The sequence below is a fragment of the Bos grunniens genome, chromosome 10 (assembly GCF_055505025.1).
Source record: "Bos grunniens cultivar Pamir isolate PY7600 chromosome 10, Bosgru_T2T1.0, whole genome shotgun sequence".
Taxonomy (NCBI): domain Eukaryota; kingdom Metazoa; phylum Chordata; class Mammalia; order Artiodactyla; family Bovidae; genus Bos; species Bos grunniens.
Window position 1 is genome coordinate 56039065 of NC_141174.1, and position 15678 is coordinate 56054742.

At 43.2% G+C, this 15678-nt stretch overlaps 1 protein-coding gene across 40 annotated transcripts in view; it reads left to right on the top strand.

Moving 5' to 3' along the window:
* The window catches only part of TLN2 (talin 2), a 496882-nt gene that overhangs the window by 384980 nt on the left and 96224 nt on the right, over positions 1 to 15678 (top strand). For all 40 annotated transcript variants that reach the window (XM_086321322.1, XM_086321364.1, XM_086321363.1 and 37 more), the window contains 4 exons: positions 7530 to 7623; positions 8546 to 8635; positions 12664 to 12786; positions 14110 to 14253. In XM_086321322.1, coding sequence (XP_086177448.1) covers positions 7530 to 7623; positions 8546 to 8635; positions 12664 to 12786; positions 14110 to 14253 — 451 coding nt within the window. The remainder of the gene's footprint in view (positions 1 to 7529; positions 7624 to 8545; positions 8636 to 12663; positions 12787 to 14109; positions 14254 to 15678) is intronic.

Below are 15678 nucleotides of genomic sequence, written 5' to 3' on the forward strand. Positions count from 1 at the left end.
TGCTGCTTTTGCTGAGTGAAGAAGTGGTGCTAACCTTCTGTTCTCAGAGTTGGAAGCGAGAGTGACATAGATGCTGGTATCTTATTAAATGGACTCATTTGCATGCGCATTCTCCGCTAAAGATGCCTTCTGTCTCCTCTTAAAGCCTTTTCAGGAGGACTTGTTTAGACTGAAGGCCTCCATTGATTTATAAATATGGTGGCTTAGATTTTTTTTAAGTAGTGCTAATATCATTCAGATTATGAAAGTACCATATGTTCTTTAAAAAGAAATCAGAAGATGCTGAAAAGTTTAAAAAAAAAAAAAAAGATGCTCAACTAGCCATTCAACATTTCTTGTGTGTTTACTACTATGAGCCTGGCACCCATGTTAATTAGCTAGATTTAAACATGGTCACTTTGTCACATGCAGAAGGGCTCAAAGTCAGGATGGATGGGGTGATGATGAGAGTAAATTGGGGGGAATATATTAAAACATGAATCTGAACTTGGGATGATGTGAATGTCCTTCTTTGCTGTTGTTTTCACCCAAGGAAGTAGGTAATATGATGTTAATTTCTGCTCCACGTCCACTCTGGCAATTTAGTTCAGTGACTAGTGATTGAATGCTGGTATCTGGAGAAACTGCAGTGATAGCTAAGGAAGATTTTATATTGGTAATCCCACATTCATATTCCTGAACCAAGGGGGTAGGGTGTTCTGTAATTCTGTGGTGGTGCAGGCCTGTTTTCTTAGCCTTACTTAGTATCACTTTATCGGAAAACTAGCAGCAGTGAAAGATTAAATGCAGGACCGTTAGGATTTGTAGCCTAATTGGAAACATTTTCAAAATACACAGATGAGTGATTTTTAAAAAGCATGGCTTGAATTCTACTTAAAATTTTTAAAATTTGGTTTTGTTTGCTTACTTGTTTTCCAATGTCTTTATCTCTCCTGGCTTTTTTTAAGTTGTCAGAATCAGGAGTCCTAAATTCTAATACAGACTTCATTGCTTGACTAAGTAGGTTACTTTGGTCAGACCACTCAACCCGTCTTAACTTTCCCATTCACAAAACAGGAATGTGTATAGCCCACATCACCCTTGAGCTCTGTTCCATTCCCAATAGACAAGGTATCTTGGTACCACTGGTTAATACCTGTCTCTGGCCTCCTCTTTGTTTGCAGTATTATTTTTTATGGGGGGATTTAGATAATTTCAGAGCAACTCCCTTGAAAACTTTTGAATTTCTTCATTCATTCTCATCAACATACTTTGAGTGCTAAGTTGCTTTAGTCATGTCCAACACTTTGCAACCCTGGGGACTGTAGCCCTCCAGGCTCCTCCGTCCGTGGCATTCTCCAGGCAAGAATACTGGAGTGGTTTGCCATGCCCTCCTTCAGGGGATCTGCAGGTGGGTTCTTTACCACTAGTGCCCCCTGGGAGGCCCAAAGATACTTTACCTTCAAACAACAGCGAGAGCCACTAGGTGATGGGATACATACTCACATCTCCCCACCTCCATCTTGTGCTTTGCTTGTGATTGTTCCAGCAGGTGCATGCCCTCCTGAGCTCAGGGTGGGGATGAGGAGGAACGGTGATGTCCTCTCTATTGAGCAGCTATTTCTGATATAAAACCCTCTTAATCACTTTTTTTTTCAAGAACAGCCTTTGTATAAAGCAGCGAATGTTTCCAGGTACCTGAACTCAGTTGTTTTTCGTTATCTTCAATTTTTTGCCCCTTTTCAAAATTACAGTTTCCAACTCAGAGGCGTGTTGACGTCTCTCGTAAATTGTGAGAAGGAAAGGAGAGTATAAATGGGCATTTTGAAAGCCCCTTAAAGAAAGGACTCCGGGACCTGAGAGCTTATTGCTGGTGTCCTTGCTCTGTGAGTGTCTGCACGCCCCCTGGTGGTTACATTGAGGAAGGGCCCTGGAGGTGAGGTGAGAAAGCTTCCGTTGCCCTGTCTGTCCTGGCTTTCAGCAGTTGATAGGGAGAATTCCCAGCCTGATGGTTCCACAGCCAAGTAAGCACTCAAAAATCATCACGTGAATTGATAGCCTTGGGTTGGAACTGCTGCAGGAAGTTGCTGGCCTATTCTCCTTGGCTTCTTGGCAAGCTCGGCTCCCTGGGGTATTTTCCCAGTGGGAGCTTGCCTGAGTGAGTCAGGCCAGCTCCTCTTTGGGGTAAAGCTCTGTCCATGGGGTGCAATCATTCATTCTCTTGTTACTTCATCTGTTCATTAAACCGATTTTTGTTGCATGCCTGATATGGGCCCAGTGCTGGGCACACACAGTGAGTAAGAAAGGACAGCCCCAGTCCAGTCAGGACAGGCACATCCAGGGCATACGGCCGCCATCCTCTCTGGGCCTCACAAAAGTCCTGTGTATAAGCACCTTTGGAGCTGGGTAGCAGGAATCTGATGGTTATTGTCCTCATGTGCAGTCCCACTGGCCTCCCTATTCTCAAGACAGCGGTACCCTCCCTGTCCCTGTGGATGTCCAAAGACCCCAGCCATGCCACTGTAGGGACCCACACCTGGACCAACTCAGCTCCACCCTGCTCCTATGTCAGCAGATTTGAACCCTTTCTTTGTTCTTTCTAGTCACCATGATTCTTCCTGCTTTAGAAAAAAAAAAAAAAGGTTTACTTCTGGGAGAGCAGTAGAGTATGTGTGCTTTTTGCTTTGCTCATCATTCTGCATTTGAGCCCTGGTACAAACTGGTCCCTTGGTTTTTGATGCCTCGTGGGGAGGAAGTCATTTTCTGTGGAGTGTCTGGCTTGTTCTTCTTCTTCTTCCCGTGTAACTGCTTGGCTCCGGCTCTTTTCTGGCCAGTTGGGTGGGCCAGAGACTCTTGTAATTGTTTATCAGCTTTTTCTGTGACTTGGGGCTGGTTTGATGCTCCCTAAACTTAGTCAAGGAACTGAAAAGCCAATTTGCAGTGGCAAAAAAAAAAAAAAAAAGGAGTGTTCTACCTCCAAGCACCCCCAAGCTGCTTCTCAGCCTACAGTCTCCCTGCTCAAAAGGACTCTTGGGAGCTGAAGACTTGACGCCCACTGCCGGCAGCAGCAGGACCGTCCTAAGCCAGGTGTTCTGCTGCTTTCCGGTTTCCCAGGGCTCCCTAGGGCCTTGCAGGAGGTGCCTCTCCCCATGCTGCCCTTTGCCTTGAGGTTCCTGCCAGGCAGGCATCTTTCTGGCTCCAGAGATGGTGAAAAAGGATGACCCACCAAATAGCAATTCCATGCTATAAAGTAGAAAAGTGTACACTGGGCCTTCTTCTGTCTTAGTCTCCTCTACAATGTTCTGTTCCCATTATCCAAATTGGGATCTTGCTGAGCCCCGACTTTACAATTGCTGTGGTCCCTGTATGGCTCTCCCTAACAGGCAGAGCCCACACCTGTGGTCAAGGCTTTAATTTTCTTTCACTCCCAGCGAGTCCTGCCTGTGTCCCACCAGTCCTGTCTGATGTCACACCCCCATCACTGCTTCCTTTGGTGCACCTTCATGTCTTATCTGTTCATTATCTTGCCTCTCCAACAGGATTGCTGGCATCTTGCTTTCCTAGAGAGCTTTAAACTGTATTATTTTTTTACTCCCCATGCCTGTGATGGTAGGACCCAGGGAATACCAAAGGTTAAATTTTGGTTTGCTCTTTGCTGCTTTCCTAAGCATATCCTCCTTTAAGGATGGGAATTGTCTGAAGTTGCTTTATTCCCTCCAAGCTCGCTATTGGATGCTTAATAGATCATCATGAGCACAAATTGATTGATTTTCTTCTCTCACCTCTGCCCCAATTCCCTGTCTATAAACCGTTTCCTTCCAGAGCTCACAAACTCCTGTCTGAATCAATTTAGTATCTCTGAACACTAACTGGCTATAGGTTAGAAAGCCTTTAACATCTAAGGTTGTAGATTCCAATTGTTTAAAGACAGAGAGTAGCTACATATGCTTAGATAAAGAGTGAATTTTAAGAAAACACTATCTCTAGATGATGAAATTATGGTTATTTAATTTTTTGTATTTTAAAAATGAATTTGTATAGCTTTGATCTTTACAAAAAAAACTGTGGGGAAAATAAAAATAACTACAATTCAAGCCTAATGGAATTTACATGTAGCAGAGGTAGCATGCAACTAATTTTGGCCATATTTTTATGATGATGTGAGTTGGTTGGTTCATATTGTTTTAGTCAATTTACTAAAATCTTTGCTTTAAAATAATATTGTTTGGGGATTCCCTGGTGGTCTAGTGCTTAGGACGTGGCACTCTCACTACTGTGGCCCAGGTTTAGTCCCTGGTCAGGGAACTAGATCTGCAAGCCGATAAATGGCAAGCAATAGTAATAATAAATTTTAAAAATAATATTGTAAAATCACTTAACATTTTGGTATTGGCTCATATGGTTTACACGTTTATATATTCTTTATATATATTTATATATTCTTTTCTAACATTAACTTAGTTGTATATCCAACTTAGTTGTATATCATGAATATTCTGTGATACAAGGAATAATCTCCAGAATTATGTTGTAGACTGTATGCTTCGTCATTCCTTTATTGTTGCGTGTTTGGGTTTTCTCTAATCCTTTGCTCTTATGAATATGTTTTATAGTTTGAACCATAAAAATACTATTTCCAATTGTCAGATCTACATAACCAATTGCCTCTGTACATTTTTTATTTAGCTATGCAATTCACACTCTAAAATGAGTTATGAGGATAAATGATACCTAAATAATGCTTTTCAGTCATGGATCAGTATTACCAAGTGACTCATTCAGACAAGCAGTGCCATGCTGGCACTGTTATGGATTATCCAACCACAAACCCTTAGTCTGTTGGGTTTTTGGATTTTTTTTTTTGTCCCAAGTTTTTATTAGATATTTTTTACTTCTAAAAAATATTTGAAATAGGCCAATGAATAGCTACACAGTCTCTGAATTCACCAATTGTAAACGCTTGGTTTATTATTATTATTATTATTATTATTGGAGTATAATTGCTTTACACTGCTGTGTCAGTTTCTGCTGTACAATAAAATGAATCAGCCATATGTATACATAGAGCCCTCTTTTTTGGATTCCCTGTGCTATACAGTCGGTTCTTGTTAGTTACCTATTTTATACATAGTAGTGTGTCTTTGTTTTGGGGGTTTTTTTGGCTGCACCATGAGGCTTATGGGATCTTAGTTCCCTGACCAAATGTGGAACCTGGGCCCGCAGCAGTGAAAGTACTGAATCCTAACCGCTGAACCACCAGGGAATTCCCATGAATACTTAGTTTCTAATGGAAATATCTTTATATAGAGACCACACTTTTTTAATGTAGATAAATGGGAAACATTGAAGAAGCTAAATGGAAAGTGTGTGTGATATGTGGAAATATTCCCCAAATGATTGTGTCATCCTAGTTAGGGTCATTTTGCACCCTTTGCTATGTTGAAACATCTAGCCTGCCCACTCTAAAATGTGTCTCGAGGGCTGCCACACAGAACACGGTGTTGGACTTTGGGGGCCCCTTCCAATGAATACGTCATGAACTGCACCCTCCAAAGGTGGTCCCAACTAGAGACTGTCCTGCTATGTCACTTGTCTTTGTTTTGCTTTGCACCTGGAAGACACAGTGCTTCCCCCATGACACATAGTTAAGCACTTTTCCCCAAATAAATGAATCGATCTTTTTTGTTTTTTTTAAATGAATCAATCTAACAGAAACTATTTGAGGATTCTTTCTTGAGTTGAGGAATGTTTTTCTTCTTCCCATCATTCTTGCTAAATTTAAAATTCAAAGCAGTAGCTCCTCATCAAATAATTAAGCTGATTGCCTTCGTACATTGGCAACATCATTTTCCATCTAATTTGATATTCTGTGGGAAGCTGCAAAGCCAATTTAACTAATAAAATGAGGCATTTTTACATTAGACAGTGTTACTGATCAGCAGCAATGTGCATCCTATTTTTATTTTGTTTGTTTAAGTTGCCCGTTAGCTGCAGTGGTTACCGACTGAATAGCATTCAGGGTCCTGCCAAAGGTACAGACCAGTTATCACCCTGTGGAAAAATGGTTTTGGATCTGGCACTGGAGTCAAATAAGCATGGGTTTAAGTCTTGTTTTTGCACCTTATTGTAACATCTCCTTAGGGAATTATCTCATCTCTCTCTCTCTCTCTCTCTTTCATTTATAAAAACAAGCATACTATATTCAGTTTTAAGACCTAGTGTAAAGGTGTAGTAATCCAAACAGTGTTAGACACACAGTTCAATGGAATAGAATAGAATCCAGAAGTAGACCCACACAAATATGGTCAACTGATTGTCCACAAAGTTACAAAAGCAATTTAAATCAGGAAGGATGACATTTTTAAAGGTAATGGAATAATTAGACCTCCATATATCACCCCCAGCCAGTCCATTCTAAAGGAGATCAGTCCTGGGTGTTCTTTGGAAGGACTGATGCTAAAGCTGAAACTCCAATACTTTGGCCACCTCATGCAAAGAGTTGACTCATTGGAAAAGACCCTGGGAGGGATTGGGGCAGGAGGAGAAGGGGACGACAGAGGATGAGATGGCTGGATGGCATCACTGACTCGATGGACATGAGTTTGGGTGAACTCCGGGAGTTGGTGATGGACAGGGAGGCCTGGTGTGCTGCGATTCATGGGGTCGCAAAGAGTCGGACACGACTGAGTGACTGAACTGAACTGATATTCTCCCCCCATTAAAATCTGGATCAAAAAAGTAATGGAATAATTAGATCTCCATATATCCCCCCCCATTAAAATCTGGATCCATATTTCACACCTTATTAAAGGAATTAACTCAGAATGGACCATGCCTTTCTAAAATATATCCATGGCTTAACCTAAACAGTGACTGCCCAGGAAGGGGAGAACCCTTGCCAATGAAGAAAAAAATCTGGGCTGTGTCTTAAGTTCTTAGAAGAACAGAAACACACATAAAATCATCTAAGAATCTCTGGTTCCTATTAATGTTAACAAAGAAAATAGCTCTTCTAAAGAATAGTTTTGGTATAGCTTCTAGGAATTGGTCAATCATGTAGAAATGAAAGGAAAGAAGAGGTTTTAAAATCATAAGGCACAGTTTACAGTGTGACTATTTTAAAATATACAGAATAGTCCAAACTACATAAAGGCTGTCCAAAATAGCCTGGCTGAGATCATCTTATTCCTGATGGGCTGCTAGTGAAGGATACTGACTTCAGTGTTAACAGGAGCTCTTTGCGATTTGCAACTTGGTTGTGACTTCTTTCTTCTGAGTATATAGCCACACTTTTCTTAAGAGACCTATTTGTACTTTTAAGGGTAAATCAGTGAATAAATAATGAGAAGCAAGGTGTGGATTCTCATTCTCTCTTCACTGACTGGTTTATTTTTGGTTTAGAGCCTTGTGAAAGAGCTCTCACAAAAGGGGACTGCAGCCTTTATAGTGAATTAATTGTATTCCTGTCAAACCCACAAAACATCATTGGGTAAATTTCTGTTGATCTTTACAAAACACAACCCAAAACACTCTTCCCGTTTCTGTCTCAGAGCTGTGACTGAGAGCATCAACCAGCTCATCACGCTGTGCACGCAACAAGCTCCTGGCCAGAAGGAATGTGATAACGCCCTGCGGGAACTCGAGGTGCGTCCCTGGAAAGGCTGCTGAGGATTTAAGAGCATGTGTCTGTCTGTCCTTTCCCTCCAGGGTCAGGTTCTTCTCCTTTCTTCTTGCCTTTTATCTTTCCTAGGAAACTTTTGGGGCCAAAGTTCTAATCTTGAATTCCATCCATCTCGTGGGATGGAATTCAAGAAAAATTAGATTTGATGAGGTTATCACCCCTGCCTCCGTATTTCCTCTAAGAGTTGTTTTTTTAAGAGAGTCTTTATTTCAAACAGGAAGAGGCCTCCAGTATTGAATGGAGGCTGAGAATGAGTAATTTCTACCTAAAATGTTTGAGAGTGATTTTTCTAGGGCTGAGAAGCTAGGATAAAGTACTTTTTGAGTAAAAATGGTCTTCCTGTACATTTGATTTTGTAGCATGTAGAGGATGCATTAGAGAAAACCCAAGAGTAACACTTATTACTATGAAGGTGGCCATGAGGCCCCTGGTGGCCCAGAACACAGGGTGGGTGCTAATCAATTTATATTCATACTTAGGGTTTATTTTTCATGGAAAATTTATTTATGCCCATAGAGTATATGTGAGTAAAAATAAAATCCGTGTGCCCACTTGTCCATAAAGCAGTCTTAACCAATTCAGGTTGTATTGTTTATCTCAGTGGGTGTGGCTTGGTCGTACCCTACGTACCTTTAGTTTTCTGAAATAGGAATACTTACCATGTGAGAGAGGGTGGGCTAGGGGTGGAGGGGAGAGTTAATTGCACCTTCTGAAGGGCCTGACTGAGACCCAGGTTGCTGCAGCTGAAATTCCTCCCAGGAATGTGTCCAATGAGCGATTGTGATCAGAATGCTGCATGTGCCAGGGAGATTGATGATTGGTATTTTTTGTTGTTTCCCTTGTTCTAAGGCTTGCTTGCTTTTTAAGTCATGTTCTCCTTTGTAGACTGTCAAGGGGATGTTGGACAATCCCAATGAACCCGTCAGTGACCTCTCGTACTTTGACTGCATTGAGAGTGTGATGGAAAACTCCAAGGTGAGCCTGACTGTGCTGTTAGCGTCCCTCCCCACTGTGGGAAGGAATCGGGACGTGCTTTGTGTGCGCAGGCCTGGGGGTGCCCATGTCTTAAAAGGCTCATGGTGCCTTTGCCCAGGTGTTTCTCAATCCTAGCCATGCATCGCAATCACCTGGGGGTCTTGAACACAGATTGCTAGGCCACACCCACACCCCTAAGTTTCTGATTCAGTACATCCCAAAATGGGCAAGATTGTGCATTTCTGACCAGTTCCCAGGTCTGGCCCTGTGGTCCAGGAGCCACACTCTGAGAACCACTGCTTATACCCTCTCAGGGATACGTCTTATTGTGAATCTAAGCATGCATGTCCATCACCTGGGACGGCATGCTGGGGAAAGCCTATCAGTGACCGTATGTGAGACTCTCCTGTGTACTCCTGTTGCCATCCATTTATGGCATGTGTTCTCAAGGGGCATAAATTGAAAGAGACGTGTACCCCAATGTTCATCACAGCACTGTTTATAATAGCAACCTAGATGTCCATCAGCAGATGAATGGATAAGAAAGCTGTGGTACATATACACAATGGAGTATTACTCCACCATTAAAAAGAATACATTTGAATCAGTTCTAATGAGGTGGATGAAACTGGAGCCTATTATACAGAGTGAAGTAAGCCAGAAAGAAAAACACCAATATAATATACTACCGCATATATATGGAATTTAGAAAGATGGTAACGACAACCTTGTATGTGAGACAGCCAAAGAGACACGGATGTATATAACAGTTTTTTGGACTCTGTGGGAGAGGGAGGGGGAGGATGATTTGGGAGAATGGCATTAAAACATGTATAATATCATATAAGAAACGAATCGCCAGTCCAGGTTCAATGCAGGATACAGGAAGCTTGGGGCTGGTGCACCGGGATGACCCAGAGGGATGGTATGGGGAGGGAGGTGGGAGGGGGGTTCAGGATGGAGAACACGTGTGCACCCGTGGCGGATGCATGTTGATGTATGGCAAAACCAATACAATATTGTAAAGTAAAAAAATAATAATAAATAAATTACTTTGAAAATAAAAAAAGAAAAATATTAACCATGAATTTTACCTAATTAAAAAAATAAATAAAATATTATGGAATTTGATCCAAAAAAGGGATATGAAAACTTGTGGGGGTTTTGGGGGTGCAAGCAGTGAAAATATCTAAGATAATACAATGGTTTATATCCTCCCTTCTCCAAATCTTAACCTTGCTCAACAGATTCTGATTTCTTAGTATTTAATTTAATATGGGTGGCAATTGGAGGGAGGGTAGTCTAAAAAGACTTCTTAGCAGAGCAGTAATAATAATACTTTGAAAGGTTGAGAAACACTGACCTTTGGTAATCAGATCAGATCAGATCCCATCAGTTGCTCAGTCGTGTCCGACTCTTTGCGACCCCATGAATCACAGCATGCCAGGCCTCCCTATCCATCACCAACTCCCAGAGTTCACTCAGACTCACGTCCATGGAGTCAGTGATGCCATCCAGCCATCTCATCCTGCCCCCAATCCCTCCCAGCATCAGAGTCTTTTCCAATGAGTCAACTCTTCACATGAGGTGGCCAAAGTATTGGAGTTTCAGCTTTAGCATCATTCCTTCCAAAGAAATCCCAGGGCTATTCTCCTTCAGAATGGACTGATTGGATCTCCTAGCAGTCCAAGGGACTCTCAAGAGTCTTCTCCAACACCACAGTTCAAAAGCATCAATTCTTTGGCGCTCAGCTTTCTTCACAGTCCAACTCTCACATCCATACATGACCACAGGAAAATCCATAGCCTTGACTAGACGAACCTTTGTTGGCAAAGTAATGTCTCTGCTTTTGAATATGCTGTCTAGGTTGGTCATAACTTTCCTTCCAAGTAGTAAGCGTCTTTTAATTTCATGGCTGCAGTCACCATCTGTAGTGATTTTGGAGCCCAGGAAAATAAAGTCTGACACTGTTTCCACTGTTTCCCCATCTATTTCCCATGAAGTGGTGGGACCGGATGCCATGGTCTTCGTTTTCTGAATGTTGACCTTTAAGCCAACTTTTTCACTCTCCACTTTCACTTTCATCAAGTGGCTTTTGAGTCCTCTTCACTTTCTGCCATAAGGGTGGTGTCATCTGCATATCTGAGGTTATTGATATTTCTCCTGGCAATCTTGATTCCAGTTTGTGTTTCTTCCAGTCCAGCATTTCTCATGATGTACTCTGCATATACACCAGTGTTTTTGAGAACATCTCAGAACCAGGTGACATGAAATGCAAGTCAGCTGAATGGATATTGAGCAGTTGCCATTTGGCTTTGTACATGGAGTGTTCCTGCTCATTAGCTTACATCACGTTTACATTAGCTTTGGGGAGACAGCAGGGCTCCCCTAGTAGCTCAGTGGTAAAGAACTTGCCTGCCAATGCAGAAGATGTGGGTTCAACCTCTGAGTTAGGAAGATCCCCTGGAGAAGGAAATGGTAACCCACTCCAGTGTTCTTGCCTGGAAAATCCCCTGAACAGAGGAGCCTGGTGGGCTACAGTCCATGGGGTTGCAAAAGAGCCCAACCTGTCATAGTGACTGAACAACAACAAGCCTACAATGAGAATGGCTTGGGCTCTTCTGCTTGGAGACACAGCTGTATTGGTGGTGTCAGGAAGTCTTATTCAAGTTAGGCTAAGACTAGAGTTTGCTTTGTCCAGCATCCTTTATGGTACTGTGGATTGTCTAAACGGAGAATGCACGTGTTTCCCACACTTAGATCCAAAGAAACTGTTCTTCTTAAAGAGGGATGCAGGGAGAAGGAAAGGAAAATACCGTACATAAAAATACCCACTAACTGCTTTGCAAGTCCTTATGTAAACTGGATTATTTTGTGTATCTAGGCAACTTTAGGGAATTTCTCTCTTTGCCCATCCAAGATGGCATCTTGACAAAGAGCTCTGTGTTGTGTTCTAGACATGAATTTGATAGTCTCTCTAAAGCGTCCCTTGCACGTCCTTTAGTTCTACCATCTGTGACCCTGGAAAGTAACCCCTGCCTTCCTGGGACGTGAGGAGACTGTAGAAGACACAGCCCCAGATATGGGGCAGACACCCTGCCTCTGCCCCCGTGACCTTCTGTCTCCCCTTGTACAGGGTGCTTGACCTCCCTGGGTTGTATTCTGAATACTAAAATCCCTTTTGACTATTATTTTCAAGACCTCTGAAAAGAGAATATACCAATGATTTTCAAAGTAAAGGGAAATACTTTAAGAATTTAGCCTTAAAAATTATTTTAGCCTTAGTTTCAGACTATCTTCCTCTTTATATGTACACTCCTTAAAAATATATTTAGATTTTACTGTCAATAAATACAGAGAAGGCAATGGCACCCCACTCCAGTACTTTTGCCTAGAAAATCCCATGGACGGAGGAGCCTAGTAGGCTGCAGTCCATGGGGTCGCTAGAGTCAGACATGACTGAGTGACTTCACTTTCACTTTTCACTTTCATGCATTGGAGAAGGAAATGGCAACCCACTCCTGTGTTCTTGCCTGGAAAATCCCAGGGATGGGGAAGCCTGGTGGGCTGCCGTCTATGGGGTCGCACAGAGTCGGACACGACTGAAGCGACTTAGCAGCAGCAGCAGTCAATAAATAAATGAAGGGACGGGTGTGTTTTCTACTTTCTGGGTGTGTCTTCATCTACAGCTCAGCAGATATGTGTGATTTTGTGTGATGGTCAATTTAGACCATTTGCCCATAGGGTGCCCTGTATAGATTTTACTTTAGTGATTGGTGTATATTAACTGTACCTCCTTGAGATATAGATAACTTTTAGATGAAAGCTTCATACTTTCATTATGTATTTCTCTTTAATGAGATACAAGCGATATAATTATCTTGAATCTCTTCTTACTGCAAATAAAGTAAAATAATGCAAATATTATAAATAAAATGTCCTTGAGTATTCAAGTTGGAAGGGTAGCCCCTTTACCTCATGGTCTGAAGGAATCCTGGTCACAATATCACTGGTGATGTGTTTTGCAGGTTCTGGGAGAGTCGATGGCAGGGATTTCGCAGAATGCCAAAACCGGGGACCTCCCTGCCTTTGGGGAGTGTGTGGGGATTGCGTCCAAGGCTCTCTGTGGGCTGACGGAGGCTGCAGCCCAGGTAAGGGACTGGTCCCCATGCCCCATGATGTAGGCCTTCCAGCCCATCCTGTGCCTGGTCCACGAGGAAGGCATGGGGGGGCTTCAGCTCCAACTCCGACCACCACCACTTAAACCATGGAAACCATGGTGGCTCTTTTGCTTCCTGAGCATTTAGGCAAAATATCAGCCAGTTACCCCCAGGAAGAGACCAAACTGGAGAGGACACTGAGTACTATAAAGCCAACATAAGGGTTCAGAGGCCAGCTTTTTTAAAAAAAATTTTTTTTAAGGTCATAGTTACAGATAAGTTGTTTGGGGTGGGGGGAAGATGGGTACTACATAATTCAAATTCCCTCTGAGGCTTTAGAGTTGCAAAAATCTTAGTCATGCTCTTTTTTAGAATCAGAGGGAAAAAAAATTAGATGCCATCACTCAGAGACGTGATCAGGCATGTTCCTGGCTCGTCTTTGAAGGTCCTGTGCATTTCCAATAATTACTGGGCTCATATCACTGAACTTTCAAAAATGTCAGCATTTACCTTGAAGGATTTATCATCTGACGTTACCTCAAGCCTGGAAGATGTTATTGAACCAAAGAAAAACATCTCTAGTTTGGGGGGTGAAATTGCCTCCCTCCTATTCTGCCCCTCACATCTCAGGGGAAATGAGCTGAGGTTAAAATGCCCCCTCACAGATTCATCTCTTCCTTGTTATTTGGCTAACACACTCAAAGCGTTTGAAGAAAAGACCTTCTCTTCTACCCTCTTGTCCTTTTGGAGACTAAATATTACCTTTATTTTGTTTCCCTGAACCATCTTACTCATTCTTACTTACTGTTTGAAAAAATTGGCCAAAACACCAAGGATACATTAGACTATGAGATGAGAAGCCCTCATGTAGGGCAGGTTCCAGGGTTGGCTTACCCAGCAATTCCATGCCATCAGTCTACACCCACTTGGTTTTTTTCCCTCTCCCATCTGCCAGCTAAAGAGTAAGCTTCATGCTGAGCCTGGGCCTCCTCGGAGTCATAAAGTGGCTGCCAGAGCACTCAGGGCTACATGCATCCTTGACCATGTTCCCCTGGAAGAGCTTCTCAAAGCTCTCTTAAGAATAAGGAGACTTTGTTCCCCAGAGCCCATAGCAGACTTCTGCTGGCACTTCCCTGGCCCAAGCGAGCATCGGCTTGTCTACCCCTAAACGCTTATTGATGAGATGACTCTGACCACCTTGCACTGGGAGTACCTGAGAATGACTGCTGCATGTACACTGTGGGACCACAATCCCCCAGAGGCTTATCTAGGTGCACAGAGAGCCTGAGCTGTGGCCTTCTTCCTCCCTCCCAGGCTGCTTACCTGGTCGGCGTCTCTGATCCAAACAGCCAGGCAGGCCACCAGGGCCTTGTGGATCCCATCCAGTTTGCCAGGGCCAACCAGGCTATCCAGATGGCGTGCCAGAACCTGGTGGATCCCGGCAGCAGCCCGTCACAGGTAACCTTGGGCAGGGGAAGGGGGTGAGGAATGTGAAGTCTGTGCATCCTTGAGCTCTTGGAGGTGGGTGCTAGGAGACTGGAAGAATGAAGATTACTGTTTTTTCAGAGCTTGCAAGGCCAGCCAGATAATGACTTAGAGGATTATTGCAAAATATGATGAAGGTGAATACAGGTAGGTGCTTTGAAATGGAGTGCTGGAAGGCAGTCACAGTGGTGTAATCACAGCGAGATTCATCAGGAGGCTCACAATTCCATTCATCAGTTCAGGGGAGATACATGGATTACTGGTTCTGTGCTCAGCACTGAGGGTCACCATGAGTAAGACCCAATCCCCTACCCCCTTAACTCTTACTATTGGATAAAATTTGGAAGCTGGAGTGATTGGGGTAATGATGACCATGCCAGGATTGTCAATGGTTTCTCTGAGGGGCTGTCAGGGTCGCTTCCTGGAAATAGTGGTGCTGACCCAGGCCCCAAAGCTGGGTCAGAACCTGCAGTGCAGAAAGAGCCATAGAGACATTTGAGAACTAGACAGAATTTGCGACTTTCCATGATACTTCTGATACCCAAGTGGCATGGATCAGGTTCAGTAATTCCACTGTGCTAAGTCGCTTCAGTCTTATCTGACTCTGTGCGACCTGTGCCCTCCTCCAGGGGATCTTCCTGACCCAGGAATCGAACCTGCCTCTCTCATGTCTCCTGCATTGGCAGGCAGGTGCTTTACCACTAGCACCACCTGGTAAGCCCAGTAATTCCAGCAGTATGTACTATAAGGAACAAGAGTGGCCTATATGGGCCAGCAGAGGCAGCTCATGAGGGGCTCGTCCATGCTTGACCCTGGGACCAGTATCCTTGAGGCAAGAGAAGGACCCCAGTAAAGGAGATAATACAGGGACCACCGGGACCCCAAACAAGCATCAGTGTACCTGAGATGCCTCACCTGTCCAGTTAAGGCCAAAGAGTGTTACCAGCCTCGGCAAAGTGGATCAGGCAGATTCAGAAAAGCAGTTGAGCTGGAGCCTGCAAAATTCTTGAGCCAGACCCCTTCATAAGGTGCCTACAGCCCGCCTGGGGGTGGGGGTGACATCAGCTGCACGTGACTGTTAAGCACTTGAAATGTAACTGGTCCAAACCATGATAGGCTGTGAGTATAAAATACAGACTGATTTCAAAGACTTAGTATGATAAAGGATTATGAAAGTTTAATCTTCTTAAATGGATTACATGGTGAAATGAAATATTTTGGATATCTGAGGTTTAAATATGTTATTTAAAATAACTTCCCTTGTTTCTGTACTTATTTTAATGTGGCTACTAGAAATTTTAAAATTAGGTGTGTGGTTTGCACTGTATTTCTGTTGGGTAACCCCAGCCTAGGCCCTGGGCTATATCCCTCCTGGCTAGTGGTTACAAAGCATACTGA